Consider the following 20080-nt stretch of genomic DNA (forward strand, 5'->3'; position numbering starts at 1 on the left):
TTGCCAGAGAGGGTAGTGGAGTCGGCCTCATTAGGGGCATTTAAGTGGCTATTAGATAGGCATATGGATGATAGTATAAGGTAAGGGTGGAGGTCAAACAGACCTTAGGATTAGGGTAAAAGTTCAGCACAACATCGTGGGCCGAAGGGCCTGTACTATGGTGTACTGTTCTATGTTCTAAGACTAGCCAGCTGAATGAAAGCTCTCCCAACCATACGACAGATTTTTAAAAAATAATTTATTGTATGCAGGTATTACTGATAAGACTGACAATTGTTATCCATCTGCATTTGTCTTGACAAAGTGACAGTAATTAAATCCATGTGATAAACATTCTCCCACAATGTTGTATGGTGGGCGTTTGAGGATTAAGGCGAAGCTAAATATGTCAAAGTCAGGATGCTGTGCAATATGGAGGTGATCTGGAGAATATTCTAGCCCTTGTCCTTTAGTTAATAGTCTAATCTTTGAGAGACGTTGCCAAAGAAACTGTGCTTATTTGCTACAATGCACTCTGGAATACTCTCTAATGTCTGTAATGTGAATGATCTCACTTTTTAAATTCCTTGTATGTGAGAGAGACAACCTGGAGAATCCGAAACTGAAACATATACTACAAGACAACAAGGTGCAGGGCTTCAAAATCTCCCCTCCCCCTACCACATCCCAAAACCAGTCCAGCTCGTCCCCGCCTCCCTAACCTGTTCTTCCTCCCACCTATCCCCTCCTCCCACCTCAAGCCGCAACCTCATCCCGCCCCCTTGACCTGTCCGTCCTCCCTGGACTGACCTATCCCCTCCCTAACTCCCCACCTACACTCACCTTTACTGGCTCCATCCCCGCCTCTTCAACCTGTTTGTTTCCTCTCCACCTATCCTCTCCTCTATCCATCTTCTATCCGCCCCCCACTCACTCCCTATTTATTTCAGAACCCCCTTCCCCTCCCCCTTTTCTGATGAAGGGTCTGGGCCCGAAACGTCAGCCTTTCTGCTCCTATGATGCTGCTTGGCCTGCTGTGTTCATCCAGCCCTGCACCTTGTTGTCTCGGATTCTCCAGCATCTGCAGTTCCTACTATCTCATATACTACAAGAGTAGGTCACTCGGCTGTTCAAGCCTATTCCGCTTCACAAGGTCATGGTTGATCTGATTTTAACCTTAACACTAGTTATCTCCAATAATCTTTCATCTCCTTGGTGATCAAGAACCTATCAACTCCTGCCTTAAAAATATTTAAAGATTCTGTATCCACTGCCTTTTGAATTCCAAAGGCTAAAAAGCCCTATGAAAGAAAAAAAAGTTTCCTCATCTCTGTCTTAAATGGGAAACCCCTTATGTTTAAACAAAGACTTCTAGTTCGCAATTTTCCCAAAAGAGGCAACATCATTGGACATCCACCCAGTCAAGTCCCCTCAGGATCTTGTACGTTTCACTCTGACTCCTCTAAACACCAGAGGACGTAGGTCTAAGCCTGTCTAGACTTTCCTCATAAGGCAATTTGCACATTCCAAGTATTAATGTAGTAAACCTTTTTTGAACTGCTTCCAATACATTAACTTCCTTCTGTAAATATGGTGACCAGTACTGCACACTAGTCTCCAGATGCAGTTACACCAGTGCTGTACAACTAATGCATAACCTTCCTACTTTTGCATTCAGTTACCCTTGCAATAAAAGATAGCACTCTTTTAGCCTTCTTGATTACTTGCTGTCCCTGCATCCTCATAAACTAGGACACCTAGAATCCTCTGCATCTGAGCTCTGCAATCTCTCACCATTTAGATAACGTGTTTTGTTTTTATTCTTTCTGCCAAAACGAAAGATTTAAAACTTCTCCACATTGTACTCCATTTGCCAGACCTTTGCCCACTCGCTTATCCTATCTATATCACTTTATAGGCTTCCCCTTCAAACTCACTCTTCTACCCATCTTTGTGTCATCAGCAAGTTTAACAACCATACCTTTGATCCCTTCATTCAACTCATTTAAACAGTCAAGACCCCAGCACTGACCCACAACACACCACCTGCCAGTCTGAAAAAGACCTAAAAGTATATTTATTTCAGAACTCCCTTCCCCTCCCCCTTTTTTGATGACGGGTCTAGGCCCGAAACGTCAGCCTTTCTGCTCCTATGATGCTGCTTGGCCTGCTGTGTTCATCCAGCCCTGCACCTTGTTGTCCTGGATTCTCCAGCATCTGCAGTTCCTACTATCTCTAAAAGTAACTCTTTTAGTTACTGGAGGCTAGGTGCCAGTGTCAACTGGGTTGGAAAGACTGCTATTCTGAATTTTTTATTTCTTTATTTTCTAATTTATTCCTATGATCCGTAATGCTAGACTTTTTATTTCATTACTTTCATAATTTTTTTTCCTAAGAATTTGTTCTTAAGTACCTTTGTACCAAAGATGGCACCATAATGTGGCAACTTGTAAACTTTTCACTGTACTCATTTGAGTATATGTGATAATGAACCAATTCAAATTCAATTCATTTATTCCTTTCTCTGCTTCCTGCAAGGCAGCCAATCAACTATCCTACACTTCGGCTTCTATTTTCCACAATAACATTTAAAGTGGCACCTTATCAAATGCTGTCTAGAAATCTAAATACAATACACCCGTTGCTTCCCCTTTCTCTACAGCATCCCATGATTTCCTTTCGACAAAACCATGCTGCTCTGTCTGATAACTTGAACATATCTAAGTGTACTGTTATACTGTAATTCATAAGAGCTTCTAAAAATTTACTGGTGATAGATGATAAGCTAACTTGCCTGCAGTTTCCTGCTTTCTGTCTCTTGCCTTTTTGAATAAAGCAGTTACATCAGCTATTTTCAAATCTAAAGGAACCTTCCCCAAATCAAATAAGTGTTGCAAAATTAAAACCACTGCATCAACTATCCAAATTAAAATAAAACAAAGAACTGCAGATGCTGGGCATCTGAAGCAAGCAGAAACAGAAATTGCTGGAGAAACTCAGGTCTGGCAGCTTCCGCGGAAGAGAAAACAGAGTTAACGTTTCCAGTCCTGTGATTTTTCTTCAGAACTAGATGCATCAATGATCTCAGTTGCGACTCTTTTAAAGACGCGAGGATGAAATCCGTTAGGTGCTGGGGACTTGTCAACTCGCAGTTCCACCATTTTACCCAATCGGCCTTGCCAGGTAATTGCAACTTTCTGGAGTACCTCCCTCCCTTTCAATTTCTCATTCACAGCTATTTCCGGGATGCTACTTGTAACCTCCCCTGTTGCATACTTTCATCATCCAATTGATGAATGTACCATATCCCGGCTGCTGCTTCTCAGGCCAACTAGAGAAATTATGAAAAAAAACTGCTCACAAATTGTCGGTGTTAGGTAAGTGTCTGTGATCACTAATCCCCCACTCCCAAAGAAAACCCAATTCAAATCGTGGAAAGTATCCGTGCCGAATTAATGGATTATATTTCCCACGAACTGAACCGCTTCAGAACAATCTGGAATACCTCCTCAATATCGCTGCCTTCCGCCACTGATCCCGCTTTCAGTTTCGATGGGTTTCTAATGGGGGTCGGGCGCATACGCTAACAACGCGCGCCTCGCGCTCCAAACGGTCTGCCGAGGGAATGCGGCTGACGTCACACACGTTGCCCTGAGCCCCGGCCCCTTGCACGCGCCCGAAGCGAAACCCCGCCCCCGCAGCGGGTCGGTTCGCGCTTCAGCTCCACCCCCTCTCCCTCCTTCCACCCCACCCCTGCCCAAACGAAATTATCACGCAGGCTCACGCAGTAACGGTAGTGGCTGCAAGAGCAGTCGGTCACGGTGCGTCCAGCTGCGAGGAGTTCATTGCGGTAAGTATTACCTGGCTGTACAATGGGTAAGTGTGGAGAGGGATCGGTGGTCTAGACAAGCGGTGTGGTTCCCAGCCGAGGGAACTGGAGACGGAGGATGGGAGGTGGGTGGTTGGGGGATGGATAGGGGAGGCAGATCAGTCAGAGCAAAGTGTTCAGCGTGTGTGTGTGGCCTAAAGAGAAACTGAGGTTGGTTGCCGGCTCGGGGAATAACTACAACTCCCGGTGGACATTGCGGTTACTGCACCGAGTGCGCATGCTCCCGGCTGAAAGTTGACAGCTGAGGCGGTGCACGGACGTGGCTCTCTAGTAATGATACTGAGCCCCTGATATATTTTTCAGTGTTTTACCGCCACTCCGCTTTGCTATATGAGGATGTGGGGTAACAAAATAAACCGTGAACGCTATTTTATTTAGAGGTAATTAATTTGTCGCAGGATCTGCTTCATTTTTCACTTTCGGGACCCAAAACTAAGTAAATCCAGACTGAAATTCACCAGATGTTTATAAGCTTGTTTTGAATGAATTTGATTGAACAAGAGGGTATTGCCTAAATTGTAACGGTTGTAAGTTTCGCTTCTGACTCTTCTGTTATTTCAGCCCTTTAAATAAATTTCAGTGGAACAGAGATTTACGTGGCTTATTTATGCAATAGATTTTTGACGCACATGGCTGAACTGAAAACTTTCAACTCTGTGAGCATAAGCTTGTTTAATCACCGGAAATGGCCAGTTTTGCCTAGAGGTTTATAGGAGAAAGGTGTATGATTTAGATGCACCATCAAACAAAGTTAATCAAAAATGTTGAAAGTGCTCGAAAATATCAACAAATCTGGCAACATCTGTGGAGAAGGAAACAGAATTAATGTTTCTAGTTATAGGGACTTGAAATGTTAGCTGTTTATCTCTCTCTCCAGATGCTGACAAACCTGCTGAGTTTTTCCAGCACTTTCTTTTTATTTCATGTTCCATCATCTGAAATATTTTACTTTGATCAAAAATACTTACCAACACCATCGTCAGTAGTGAGTTCTCTTACTCAACATTAGAAATACGGAAATTGGTTCAGGAGTAGGCCATTTGGCACCTTGAACTTGCTTCTCCGTTCATTAAGATCATAGCTGGTCTGATCGTGGCCTTAGCTCTACAGTTCTGCTGAATGTTAAAGATCTGAAGAGGAGGAATATGCACAAATGTGGGAAGAAGGTGGGGAACCAAATATGTCAGATGCTGCTGAGGATGACCAGCATGAATGTGAAGGGTACCTTCTGCGCTGTAATTATTCTATGATAATCCTTGGCTCTCTTGAGGACCCAAATTCTATTGAATACATTTAAGTTTGCATTAAATGTTCAATCCTCAACTGTTTTCTGGAGCTTTTGTCATTGAAGTAATAAAGTCATACAACTTGGAAACAGGCCCTTTGGCCCTACTCCTCTGTGGTGACCAGGTTTCCTAAACTGAACTAGTCCCATTTGCCTGCTTTTGGCCACTATCCCTCCAAACCTTTCCTCTCCATGTACCTGTCCAAATGCCTTTTAAATGTTGTAATTGTACCTGCCTCTACCACTTTATCTAGCTGTCTTGTAAAGCTGTAACATGATGACCCAACTCTTGTACTCAATGCTGTGACTGCTGAAGGCAAGTGTCCCAAATGCTGTCTTAACCACCCTGTCCATCTGGTGATGCCACTTTCAAGGAATTATGTACCTGCACCCCTAGGCTTCTTTGTTCAACAACACTCCCCCAAGCCCTACCATTAACTGCGTGAGTCCTGCCCTTGTTCATCTTACCAAAATGCAATACCTCGCATTTATCTGCATTAAATTCCATCTGCCATTCCTCAGCAAACTGGCCCAGTTGATTAAGATCCCACTGTACTGTTAGGATATATTCACTTTACCGTTGATTTAAGTGTCATCTGCAAACTTACTAACCATGCCTCCTATATTCTCACTCAAACCATTTATGTAAATGATACACGTTAGTGGACCCAGCAACAATCCTTGCGGCGCATTGCTAGTCACAGGCCTCCAGTCTGAACAATGACCCTCTACCCTCACCCTCTGTCTCCTATTGTCAAGCCAATTTTGTATCCAATTAGCAATTTCTCCCTGGATCCCATGTGATCTAACCTTACTAACCAATCTACCATGCAAAACCTTGTTGAACACTTTGCTCAAGTCCATGTAAACAAAGTCTGCTGCTCTGTCTTCATCTATCTTCTTGGTCACCTCTTAAAAACTCAATTGAATTTGTGAGGCGCGATTTTCATGCACAAACCATTCTGACTATCCCCAATAAGTCCTTGCCTTTCCAAATGGACGTAGATCCTGCCTGTCACAACCCCTCCAACAACCTACCCACCAGACATTAGGTTCACCAGTCTGTAATTCAGTGGCTTTTCCTTACCACCTTTCCAAAAGGAGGTCGAGTTTTATCCCTTCTCTAGTAGGGCCATCTACATATTGATTGACTGAACACACTTAACAAATTCCAAGTCCTTAACATTATGGCAGTCCCAGTGTATCAACCCAATTATTCTTACAGCTATCTGCGATCTCCCTGCACATTTGCCGCTCTATTCCCTGCTGACTATTGGAAGGGCTATAGTACAATTCCATCAAAGTGATTATCCACTTCTCATTTCTCAGTTTCACCCATATGGCTTCACTGGATGATCATTATGGAAACAATTATTAATAAATACCTTCCCTGATTCTAGGCTGCTTTAACCATTGCCAAAAGCATACATTTGTGGAAACATGCAAAGATTTAGGGAACAGTAGGATTCCATTTGGCCCGTCACTACTATTTTTCCAGCTGAACAAAATAACAGCGAACTGCTCTAAACCCACTCTTTTGCACTTAGTCCTATTATGGCACTTCAATTACAAATCCATGTGTTCTTTCTTTGGACATTTTGAGGGACTCTCTTTCTGTTCTTTCATTGAATGACTTGCAAGCCCTCACCTGTCAGAGTAAAAATAACTCATCATCTTCAACTCCCTTTGCTCTTTACAACATTTATGTCCCCTGATTCTTGACCTCTCTGCGAATGGAAAATAGTTTCTTCCTATTCATTCTGTAGGACCTTGAATAATTTTATGCACATAAATTAAATCTACCCCAGGATCATCTGTTCTGATCTTAAAAACAAATAAACCTAGCCAATCTAATCTTTAATTAAAATATTAATTAAAAAATATCCATTGCTGGAATCATTGTTGTGAGTCACTTCTGTACCCTCAAGTGTGATCACAACCTTCTGTAATGTGACCAGAACTGTTCACTGTACTCTAGCTACAGTCTAACTAATATTTTATACAGTTTGAATGTAGCCTCCGTAGTCCTCGTACAAAGGAATGTATGCCACTTGCCATCTGGACTGCCTTTTTTTTTTAATCAGTCCTGCTATTCGCATGGATCTATAGATGTGGTCTTCAATCTTCCACCATGCTTTACAGAATCTTACCATTAGTGTTTCCTTATTTCTCTTTGTTACATGTATTACCTCTCTTTCTTTTTTTCTGTATTGATTTCCATCTGTTACTTCAATAAAGGAAAAAAAAGGATGCTGGAAATCTGAAACAAACAGAATCCTGGAGAAACTCAGCAGGTATGGCGGCATCTGTGGAGAGAGAAACACTCATCCATTTGTCACTTTCCTTCCCACTTGACCAACCCAGTGATAACTTTCTGAAGTCTTAAAGCTTTCTTCCTCGGTATCAACTTACAGCCTTCCTTTATTGTTCATACGAACAGGGGTAAGCAATTCAGCCTGTCAAGACTGCTCTGCTCTTGATAACATTATCCTCAAACCCTTTTCATCATTGATAATCAAAAATGTGTTAACTTCTACTTTAAATATTGCAAAAGACTGAGCTTCCCATCTTTGGGTATAGAATCCAAAGATTCACAACCCTCTGAGCCAAAAAGAAATACTTGTCATCTTGGTCATAAATGAATTTATTCACTTTTGGACACGCTAAACACCTTTTAATATTTCACTATGGCAAAGAACTGTGGTTGTTGAAGATCTGAAACAAAAACAAATTACTGGAGAAACCCATCAGGTCTGTCAGCATTGTGGAAAGAAAGCAGGGTTAATGTCTTGAGTCTAATGACCCTTATTTCATCCTGCATTATAAAGGTACAGTCACCATAGACTTATCAGACCATAGCGCTGCGCTCTCATTAGAAAGAGGGATGGTAGTAGTTTAACCTGAGGGTTACAGAGGTTGTAAAGGAGAGTTCTTCGTGGTAACCTCAGCTGGTGTGGGAATTGAATCCACGCTGTTGACGTCACACTGTATCACTAACCAGCTATCCGCCCAACTGAGCTAACTGACCCCCTTCATTCACTATATGGTGCCCACAATATGGTTAAAATGTCTTAAGGTGCTTCACAGGAACTTTCAAAGAAAATTTGACACTGACTCACACTAGAGATATTAAATGATAAACCCAGATTGCAGCTGCAAGGTGTGTTGCAGAGAATGCTGGTAGAATGAGTGTTTGGGCCCTATTACCTGGAAGTGTTTTGGCAGCTCCTGAAGTTCTTGATCCTTTTGATGCTGTCTCTAGGCTGGAGCCATCACATTTTCACAGCTCTCTTCCTTGGTCACTTCCTGAAGTAAAAACAAAATGATGGAGTCACTCAGTGGATCTGGCAGCATAAGTGGTAAAAGAAAGTTTATGTTCAGGTCTTTTTTGCATATCTTTTTTACCTTTTCTGACTGGTTGGAGGATCTAGTAATGGAAAGTTGTGCTGTGCCTCGAGAAAAGAGTTGTGGCTAAGTTATCCACTAGCAGGTACTAAGTCCACATTATTCCATCATCAGTATCACAGACTACTGAGAGCTGATCACACAAGAATCTTTGGGAATCTTGTTGATATTGGCTTTCTCCATTTCTCTGGGCACTAAGGCCATTTGTAACACTGTACCATTAACCTTTAAATTAACTAACTTGGTACAGACTGAGAATGGAACCTTGGACCTATGTGCTTTGTCAGGTTTAATAATAGACTGTCTTTCTGCATTACGCCATTTGGAAAGTGAAAGAGCATTGCTGTAAATGTAAAGCAAATTATTTAAAATTTTTAATGTTGTAGGTATATATTGTTCTTAGACAGGATAACTGCATGGAAAAGAATTTGAAGATAATGTAGAGTAATGGGCAGCAAAGGCTCTGGATGTACACTTTCATTTTGCCTGTTACCTTTATATCTATCAGGCAGCTGCTACTAGTCCATTCAGGATTGAGTTTGCCATCTGTAGTAGCAAGCACTAACACTGTACTAAAATGCAGGCTGAGGGTATATGCAGCTGAATTAACAACATTGAAAGTCAAGTCTTCTAAATATAAACAGAGCTACAATGGAACACAGATAATGCAATTCTTTAATAAAATATAAAACGAAAATTTGTTGCTTTCTTCTGCAAAACGTCAACCAAAGTACACAGAATATTTAATTCCATGTTAGTAATCCAGTTCTGCTCATCATTCACATACCTAACCAGTAATGGGATTCATACACCATCTTTAGAAATGAATACGATTGGTCATTATTTTAGTTTCCATGTGTCTGTCCTTATACTTCCATTATGTGGTGATATGATAGAACCAATTGAACTGCATTCAAGGTATAACTACCAGAGTTTATATTTTCATTATTGAAAACCTCCATTGAATAATTTCATGTACTTTCCATTTTTTTGTTTTGCCTGCAGATTTTGCAAATCCCAGTGGCATTTTGATTACTCTTCTTATGGATCAGTGAATCAAGATTAAATGGAACTACCTCGTCTAACAGGAGCTTTGCGCTCCTTCTCAAATGTCACAAGACAAGATGAATATATTGTGGATTCTTCAGACTTGAAGGTGGGTTTTCACAATTATATTTTCCATTCTAATCCAAAGCACTTTTTAAAATCAAACAAAGACAAATGCATTCAAGACACTGTTTCAGTGATGAGACTGTATCCGTAGGACAACAATATTTTGTGCTGGTATCTGTAATTCTTTGAAGATTTAGCAAGATTTCAATAGTAGATACTAACAGGATAGATGGTGTAACTTCAACTATATAATAAAGTGATTACCATTGGACTGGGCCAACACCACTTGTACAAACTTAAAATGCATAGGATTTACACTTGAGGCTGTTAAATCCCCAATATTATTTCCTAGGACAATAGGGTGGAATAAATGATTTGCTTACTGGCCAGTTCACAACAGAATAATTGAAACACTACAAACCTGAATGGTTTCCAAGTGTTGTTTGAATTGAGATAAAATTACAATCCAGAAAATACTGCAGGCTATTTATTACATCCAAACTCTGTGGAATAGTTGGAAGGGAATGTCTATGCCCAGTTTTCCTCCTCATTTCTTGAAAAAGGTGACCTATCCTTGTGTTAAAATTCTATAGGTACGGGCAATGTTCAGAAATCTTTACCTAAATGTTAGACCTTCATCTGTAAAACTATATGTGACTGCCTTAAATCTATGCTCCCTATTCGTTGACCAAGGGGAAAAGTCTCTCCCTGTCTACTCTATCTATGCTTCCCTGATAATTTTGTACTATTTCAATCATGTTCCCCGCCTCTGCTTCAATGAAAATGTCCTGGGCTATCCAGTCTCTCTTCATAACTAAAATTGTCCAGCCCAGACAATATCTTGGTAAATCTCCTCTGCACTTTTTCCAGTGCAATCACATCTCTCCTATAATGTGGATAACTGCACTCAATATTCTATTTATGGCCTAACCAATATTTTATACAATTCTAGCATAACCTATCTGCTCTTAAACTCTTGGTTAATAAAATCAGATATCCATTATGCCTTCTTATCCACTTTTATGAACATGTCCCACTATAAACAAATTACCATGTGTAGGTATTTTTCAAGTTCAAGTGGCTCGTCCACAATGAAACATCAATTAAAGGGGAATCATAAAGGAAAATCTTTTCAAAGGAGAGACTGTTCGAAAACATGCTGATAGTCCTAGGTTAACAGGCTGTGTGAATTTTCTCTGAAATCCCAAACACATAAAAGCAATTTAAAATCTAAACTTTATTGACTAGTTTTAACTTATTTAGTTATTTTAAACCCCAAGATAAAAATCCATGACAACAAAATCATGATAAATCATTAGAGCCAAAAATAAGTGCATAACAAGTAAATTGGTGCAATATTATTGGGCATCATTGAATAAGAGTTATTAGAAGTCCATAAAAATCCTTAAACATCCAAAAACAGTAAAAAAGTTACTTGCGAAATGCAGCTGGAAAAGGTCTTTTAGTTTGTAATTTTCTTTTTAAAACTGTCAACTAGGTGTCGTTCATATTAAACAACTTGGCCTGGGCTCCCATCATAATGCTGAAAAATTTAATGTTTTCATTACCAAACAATTTTTGTTCGACTGGCCTCAAATGCTTGTCTTCTCCTCCCATGCTGTCTTGAAAGAGGGATCTTCGTCTTCAAAGTAGGTTGTAACATCAATCACATCAATCTCATCTGTATACATGAAGACAAGATCCGGCCTCCCCTCGTTAGTTCTATTTGTGGGTTCAACCGATACATCCCATCCATGACGTATGCCTTTCTCTTTCAATAACTTTGCTATTTCATTTGTGTTGATGGATCCAAATATTTTTCATTGCCAAACAACTCCCCAAAATGTGAGGAAGTGTTTCTTTTCTCCATTCATACCTTCTGTAAGATCTATCCAGGCAGGATCTTATGTTTAGTCAGAAAAGTATTGATTCTGAATTACAGCATCTTGAAGAACATATTTTTCGTAGTATGTTGAATTGGAACCGGCTATTTGATTTGGAGTTGTTATGAAAGTAAGTGATGTCGATACCCTGAAAGCTGAGATGTCCACTTGGCATTTGGCTCTTTAAGAGCTTGCCTATTGTTAGGGGGTGTCACAACAAAATCTCCTCTGTTGATAAATTAACAACTTTATTGTTGGTAGTCTCATGAACCATACCACCAGCACTGGCAACAACCTCACATAAAACTGAGACACGTTAACTGCTGTATAAAAAGGATATTTTGATTGTGGAATCTTCAAATCTCCTCCTATTGCCTAGTTTATTAATGGCGATGGGAATCTGAGTTGCTGAAGACCAAGATTGCCATCCCTATTCCTACTATACAATAGTCTTAATGAATATACAGCTCACCATTAACCATTCCTTTGCTCAACTGCTGTTCTTTCTCTCTGGCGGTCCATCTCCACTTATCATTTGCAGCTACCCTCCACTCCTGTCCCATCTTTGTACTTAGGAAAAGGTTGGCACATATGTTAATCAGTTCTGAAATAGGGTCACTGGAACTGAAATGCTAGCACTGCTTTCTCTCCACAGATGCTGCCAGATGTGTTTGAGTTTCTTTAGCTATTTCTGTTTCTTTTTCAGATTTTTAACATCTGTAGTTCTTCGTAGTTTTTAATGTGAAGAAAATTGTCCAGCTAAATTAAAACATGCTGAAAGACTTTGATATGAACAAGATGATAATAGAGTTTAGGGATCATTAAAATTATTAATATTAAAATTTCAGTCTTTTGAGTTTGTTTCAATTTGTCTAGTTTTTATATTTTCTGCCATTTATGGAGGTTGTTGAACCAATTTTCTTCCTGAATCCTGGCCCAAGGGGTCAATATGGGCTCCCAGGTATTTTTCAAATTTTGCAAAGGAAATAAAATCTAGTTTGCTGCTAATAAACTTCCATTTTGCTGCACTGTGGCATTGAAATGTTTTATTTTTGCTAGCCATAAAGAAGGTAGCTATTTTGTTGATATTAAAGTTAAGATTTTTTTTACAATAATTAGAAGATATTTGCAAATTATGCCCTGTGCTGACATTCAAATCATTAACCAATCCAATCTCATACATGTAATGAGCTTAGTAGGATTGTCCAATAAAATCGCTCACCTTTTTTCCTTCAGTGTAGTCAACAAAATGTCCATCCCAACATCAATAAGTAATGGTGAGAGTGGATCTTGTGTAACTGCTTTCCTGATTAAAATTGGTTCAGTTTCTCATTGCTTAAATACCAGGTCATAACATCCCGATATAAAATTTTAATAAAATTGGCAGAAAATCCTTTTGCAAAAAAATTACTGCGCAGTCTATGTAATATGAAACCGATAGTGATCGGTCTCCAGTTACCAATGAACTTTAGGACCTCAGGATCTTCTGATTTTAGGAGTAGAGTGATCCTGCAGGCCTTAACAGTGTCAGGAATCATGTTGGTCTTCAACCAATGTTTAAAGTACTGGGCTAATACCATGGGGTTAGAATTCCTACAAGTTTTAAGTTCTGCTACATTGATTTTTGTCAGGACCAGTAGTTGTCATTTTTTGAAGGAATCAATGTCTTCACTAACTACTTCTTCTGTGACATCTTCTAGAAGACTGTAAAGTTGACATCCTATTTACTTAGCAAACTTGACAATGTCTGCTTTGTTACATATTTTTCCTAAAATATTTCTTGAACTCCATTTTGCATAGAGAGCATTTAATTTTATCAGGGCCTCCCATAATTTTGTGGGCCAGTCCTTTCCTACCTTTCTTAAACTCCATGTGTATAATTTAGTAAGCCAATTTCTTTTTAACATATGTTCTGCTGATGTTATTGTTTATGTTTTTTTTGATCGATATGTTTATTATTCTTTCTTGTTGCAAAAATCTTACTGAGCAGTCTATGTAATACGAAACCAATAGTAATCGGTCTCCAGTTAGCAAAAGAATTTAAAATGTCAGAATCTTCCGATTTTTGGGTTAGGGTAATCTTGCAGGCCTTAACTATGTTAGGAATTATGTCAATCTTAACTAATTTGGCTACCTGTTTCGTTATAATGCTCTTTTTCACAGTTAGTTTGTGTATGCTATTAATCTTAGTACACAAGTGATGAATATCTTTATTCATAGCTTCTAGAAGATCTTAAATATTCTTTTTAACCCTAGCCTCACGTTCCCTGTTGCTTCAATTATGTCCTTGATATTTTACCTATATCCCTATCCAAAATATTTTCTTATTCATCACTCACCTCCTCCGTAATATCTTCTATGTATCTGGCAAGTATTGGACTGGATGTTACAGTATGCAATACTGTAAAATATACTGTACAAAATTGCAAAGTGACATGCAATCGCATGAAAGCTACCCATTCTACGACATTTCCCACATCTCTCAAATTTTAATATTATTGTCATTTCTTGGCATGGTCTTTTAAGAGAATCACCCTGTTAAAACTCTCCCAGCAAAATTCACACGTTGGCCTTTCTGTGGATAACTAACTATAATGGGTTTCCATTTTGGTCTTGTATGTTCTCTAAAACATTGATTTGATCCGTGTTCGTGTTAATGACTTTTCTTATTGCATTGTTTGTTGATGTACTAAATTTTGGGTGGTCGCCTCTTTTGAATTGCAGAAGTTAATGCTACCTATTGACAGAATCTAAATATAAGAGCAGTTTCAGTTTCTCCATGGACTCATTGAATATAATAAACATAGGTCTCAAAAATGGTGTTATATTATCTACGTTAATAAGATGGTCATAAGCTAGAGTGTTAAAAGCTCCATTAAAGTTTTGATGTTTCCAGATATCGCATTAATTGTGCATGGTAGCTGAAACCCTAAAGTGGGGGGCGTTGGTGGGTCTGGTTTTATTGGCCCAACAATTTTTCTTTTAAACCTGTTTGTCTTCGGAGACCTTCCATGCAAATGGCCAAATTTAGCTGGTAGGGCAGGACTAACTAAAGATTCTGCAACAGCGAAATTGTGATTGTTTGGTCACTCAGCCCATCTCACCCTGTTGTTTCCAGTTGGACTTCGAGGAGGTATGGCTCCTACGACCCAAATTGCGAAATAGTCATGTTACTTCTGCCAAGGGAGTGACGAACGTGCACACCAAGGTCCTCAGATCTACTGTGCACCCAAGGTCATTCTCTTCATCATGTATTCCCTTGCCTTTTTTGTCCTGACCAAGTACATCACCTCACACTTATCCAGATTGAATTCCATTTTCCACAGATCAGTCTGTCTATATCTTACTGTAATCGAATGCTATCCTCCACACTATTTACCACCACACCAATTTTTGTTTTGTCTGTACTTGGATACTTTTGCATAAACTCATTTTATTTGGGTACTGGACTTGTAAGATGAACAAAGGGCGAGAGTTGACTTGCAATTCAACACAATTTTATTCACAAAATACACTAAAGACACAAAAGGCGCCATATGACCAAATGTTATCCAAAATCCTGCTCTTTCGTGATGATACTCCCGATTCTTAGATTAATTAATCTACCAGTATTAAGTCTTTTCATGCAATCCTTGTCTAAACTGCTACTGGCTACTAGACTAGGACCAGGTACTACCTGTGCAGTTAAATCTGGCCAGGCTGTGTAATTGGCTCTGAACTTGGTTGGTCTCGCATGTGGTTGTCTTCTGTCTTTCCACATGGTCGGAGATTCACTGTTGGGCCATGTCACGTCTTTGCTGAGGGAATGGCTGGCAGGTGTACCTCCTTATTCCTCCCGTTTGTATCTTTCCTGAATGTTCTCTGGCCCTTAGCTAATTAATCTTTCAGACAAAGATCACAATGTCCAACGTGTCCAGAATACTCAAATACACAAACCAGTCTTGTTTTTCAGGGCAAGCCTAGGCTTGTCGTTTGTCACAAATGCTTTGTCCTTTGTCTGCCTTTGTCATGACTGGATGTTTGTGCTAGACATGCCCTGGAAGTCCCATCAGGCCTGGCTGCTCAAAAGTTGCCCATTCTGGTTTCAAGCCTAGCCATTCAAGCACTTGGCTATCTGTCCACAGTGCCATATGTGAATTTCCTGATCAATGCTTCTCCATTCGAGTCTAAATCATCTGTTTGTACCACAAATAGCAAGGATCGCAACACTAATCCCATTGGACATGAGCTTCCAGTCACAATAACACCCCTTGACCATCATCCTCTGCTTTCTACAACTTGATCCTTGAGAAGTTCTGCTAACTGTTCTTATACTGAATCTTGGGGGTTAAATGAGTGGATTGCCAGATCAACGCTTGGCAGAGAGTAGCTGTAGCAATATTCTCAAGCTTGACAGCATCCAGGACAACGCATTTGGCTTGAATGGTACTCCATCTGACGCCTTCGACATGCAGTCCCTCCATGGCCACACGGTGACAGCTGAGTGTACCATCGACAGGATGCACTGCAGTAACTTAGCAAGGTTCCCTTGAATGCCCCTTTTGAACCAGTGATCTCCACTATCCAGAAGGATGTATGGCAGCAGGGTGTATGACAACATCACTGCCTGCAAATTTCCATCCAAGCCATACACTGCCCTAAATTGGAACTATGTTGCTGTTCAGCATCGTTGGATCAAATTCCTGGAACCCCCTTTCTGTAGGTGTTCCTACACCACATAGACTGCAGCAGTTTAAGAAGACAGCTCACAACTATCTTCTCAAGGGCTGTTAGTGATGGCAATATATATTGGCTTGGTTGGTGATGCCTACCTGGTGTGGACAAATTGAAAAAATTTCTAGGTCAGTTCTTTGAAATTCTATTTGTCAAATGCAAATTGCCTTTAGCAAATTAATTGTGACCATTGTCAATGAATACAGTATTTCTCAAATATCCACTAATATTTTGTCTTAGTGTCACCCCTAGTTGGTAGATGAGCTGGTTCGTTGTTTCCTGATTTATTCATGTCTCCCATTTTGGTAAAGTTGTTAAATTGGCTCCTTCTCCAGTCAAGTGCCAAATTTTGCATTTTAGTCTGGACTTCTGAACTGGTGGGCAGAATCACTTTCTCCTCTCTCACTTAAGCCTTAGTTGCATCCCATCAGGCCTGTTAACTCCTCTGCCATTAGTTCTGAATGTTTTCGATATCCTAATGAATCACAACAAGAGATTCCTTGGGTTACTTTGTGAAAATGATAGCTGCTCTAATTTAAGTCATGAGATCCTACCCTTCTGTTCCATTGGCAGATTGGAAATTGCAATCTGGAAATTAAACATTTTTATTAAAGAAAGGTTTCTTCACATTAGTATTTGCCAGCTTTTTACTCTGGCTTTGTATAATTGTTTGGCTCCCAGATTATTCTGAAGTACCAGGCTCTGAGCGATGGCTTCCAAATGGTCACATGGAGCAGTCTAGCACTGAGGCTGCCTGATGTAATGATTCACTGAAATTTGAATATTTTATTTCATTTTCTTCAGAAAGTTAGACATCTGTGCCAACAAGACGCAAAAAAAGTATCATATCCTCACAAAGAATCACATGAATTAAATGTAATATCTACCACCAATGCATTCACCATTATTCATGCCGTGACTAATATTGTTCTATAGCAGTCAATCTTTTGACAATCTCTAGAACTTTTATCTTTTTTGTGTGTATGAACGTGTGTGTCTCTCACAGCCATTACCATTCAGAGCCCAGTCCATCCGCTCTTGTAGCTCAGCAATGACCCCATTCCACATAGCAGACAGTTGTTCATTTCTCCATTACTGCCACCTGTATCCTCCAGTTCCTCTTTACACCATCCAAAGTTGTTTTGCTTTGTGGCTCCATTCACTTGTTTCCCAAAAATTACCTTCCTTTTATCTCTTCAGTGCTTACGGCACAGATGGTGCACTTGCCAAAGGCACAATGTCTCCTTTTCTATAATGACATGTATGAAGTGCTTGTTTTGTCAACCACGCTATTATCTTCCAATGCCTCTTTTCATGTGTCTAACCTCATGTCATTGCTGTTATGGAGTTTCATCTTGATGCCATCAGTATCCTAGCATTCTCTTGTCTTGTGTCCCTATTGTTCTGTCCTTGTCCTTTTTTAAAACTTCCCTTGTCTCTCGTATACTTTTAAGGTCAGTTCCAAATTAATGCATGTAGTGTGGCTCCCTGTGAATTGGGCTGTGGGTGACTCCAGAATAAGCTTGGAGGCTGCTGGCTACTATATGGGTTGCACAGAAGACATTGGCGCTGTGTGGAAGATTTACAGAAAACAAATAAAACCAAAAACTGTCTCCAACCCAACATTGCTCAAAATACCTCCCCACCCACGCCACATCCCATCCATCTCAACTCCGGGCCCATTGAATCCACTATTCCAATGTAATGCTCCTTTGCACCTTCCATGCCAACCTCTGCCCTTCAATCTTCACATGGCCATTTATAGCTCTTATGCCAACTTAGTGTCAGTGCAAGAGTTTTTCCAGCAAATTTTGTTTTTGTTAATGTCAATGCACACCCACCAGCCTTTGTGCTTTCACTTCCCATGCCAACTCACTCAGTACCCACTATGGGCAGGCCCATGCATGGATGAGAAAAAATAATGTTTTTTTTTAAATAAAGTAAGTGTATTACAGAGTAAGACATTAATTTATCAAAACACATTATCTCAAAGCCTTATGCAACAGCTGTTGGAATTCATTGTCCTTCATCAAAGAGTCTAAAACCACTTGTGCCTGTCAATCAAACTGATTTGATAGGCACCCCACATTGTCAATGGTTCCATTAGGTATCAACAAGGCAGCACTAATCCAGTAATGGAAATCCTCAGGTTCTTGTTAACAGATAAATTAAAATGAATTTTTTTTTTAACACTCCAGACTTATTTTTGAAGCTTAAAAGGCCTGACTTTGTAATTGCTTTGATAATCTTGATCCTTTTGACAGCTTTGACATCCTAAGTAAGTTTATGCACTTCTTTCAAGCATGTCTACTTCTAAAAATCCCAAAGGTGACTTGACCTTTCTAAAATGGATGCCTTATGAGAGGGCAGCTTGCTGCCCCCAAAAATGTCCTCTGATCAGATCCAAAGGAGTACCTTGACTGTCCAAATATATCTACAAAGCTCATTCATGTTCTTACCTGGTCTCATCCAAATACTTCGAGTTTGAGACATTTACCACTCCAAAATCTCTGTGGCAGAGATGACTGATGGTTTCAATAACCAACTGGCTCTGTCAACTCTTACTGCACGAATTCCAAGCTGACTGCCTTTCTGCTCATTCAAAGGGAGCACGTTTGTGATTTCTGTCCACTTTTGACATTTTTGCAATGATGGAGAATCTCTTTGTTTTGGCAAAAATCTGGGTCACAACTCCTGTGATTTTGCAGATTAGTGTTTGTTTCTTTCAAACGGAAAAGAGCAAATCCGTTACTTAATGTTCCTTGCTAGAAGCTTTTACCACTGATTCTGTCCTCTGCCCTGGCCATGAGTCAGGTCAATATATTAATAATTTAGACTTAAATGAGGGAAGCACCATTGAGAAGTTTGCAGGTGATACAAAAACTGGCCATCTAGATGATAGTAAAGATGATGGTGGTTGACTGCAGGATGTTGCCAATGGTTTGATTGACTGAGTGGAAAGGTGACAAATGGAATACAAACTGGACGATTCCAAAATGATGCAGTGAAGGCTGTAATAGACTTACTTTAGTTTTTCTCATTTGGCCCTGACTCTGTTGGATACCGAGTGAGTTGGCATGGTAGGTGAAAGGGCAAAAACTGATGGCTTTACAAGCTATAAATGACCAGGCGATGATTCAAGGGCCTGGGTTGGCATAGGGAGTGCATGGGGCCAGAGAATACACAATAGACAAAGGATATTGAAAGGTGCTGAGAAAATGTATGTCCACAGGTCCCTGAAGCTGGCTGGTCAGGTAGATTGGTTGTCATAAAGATATAGGATGATTTGCTTCATTGGGTGAGGTATTGAGTATATGAGGACTTAATTACTCTTGAGTGAGGGCAGGGATGATTTACAAAAGTTGCTAGGGCTTGAAAATTACTCCTGTGAGGAAAGATTGAGGAGACTAGAACAGAGGAGGCTGAGGGGTGATTGAAGTGTACAATGTAGAGGAACTTGAATAGAATGGACAGGGAAGACCTATTTTCACCAAGAGGAAAGATCAGTTACCAGAGGGCACACATTTAAGGTGTTCAGTAGAAAGATTATTGAGGACATGAATTTATTTTTAACTAAGAGGATGATAGATATCCGGCATTTGCTGCCCAGCTTGGAGGTTGGGGTGGAAACCCTCAATTCGTTTTAAACAGAATCTCGATCTGACTTGAAGCCTGTGTCTTTAAGGCCATAGACAAGGTCTTGGAAAATGGGATAAGAAAGGGTGGCTAGTTTATTCAGCTATGTACGCGTGATGGGCTGAATTGCCTTTCTTTTGTGCTGTAACTGTCTATGGTCCGATACAAAGCTGAGGT

General features: G+C 40.0%; 1 protein-coding gene across 2 annotated transcripts in view; it reads left to right on the forward strand.

Moving 5' to 3' along the window:
* The first annotated feature begins 3249 nt into the window (after window positions 1-3249).
* The window catches only part of ascc3 (activating signal cointegrator 1 complex subunit 3), a 494022-nt gene continuing 477191 nt past the window's right edge, over window positions 3250-20080 (forward strand). The window contains exons 1-2 of one of the 2 annotated variants that reach the window (XM_048596924.1): window positions 3250-3356; window positions 9564-9714. In XM_048596924.1, coding sequence (XP_048452881.1) covers window positions 9625-9714 — 90 coding nt within the window. In that variant the 5' untranslated portion in view covers window positions 3250-3356; window positions 9564-9624. Of the gene's footprint in view, window positions 3357-3760; window positions 3830-9563; window positions 9715-20080 lie in introns of those variants that run through there. The other variant, XM_048596923.1, reaches the window with a different exon arrangement.

This window comes from Rhincodon typus, chromosome 5, assembly GCF_021869965.1.
Source record: "Rhincodon typus isolate 14 chromosome 5, sRhiTyp1.1, whole genome shotgun sequence".
Lineage (NCBI taxonomy): Eukaryota > Metazoa > Chordata > Chondrichthyes > Orectolobiformes > Rhincodontidae > Rhincodon > Rhincodon typus.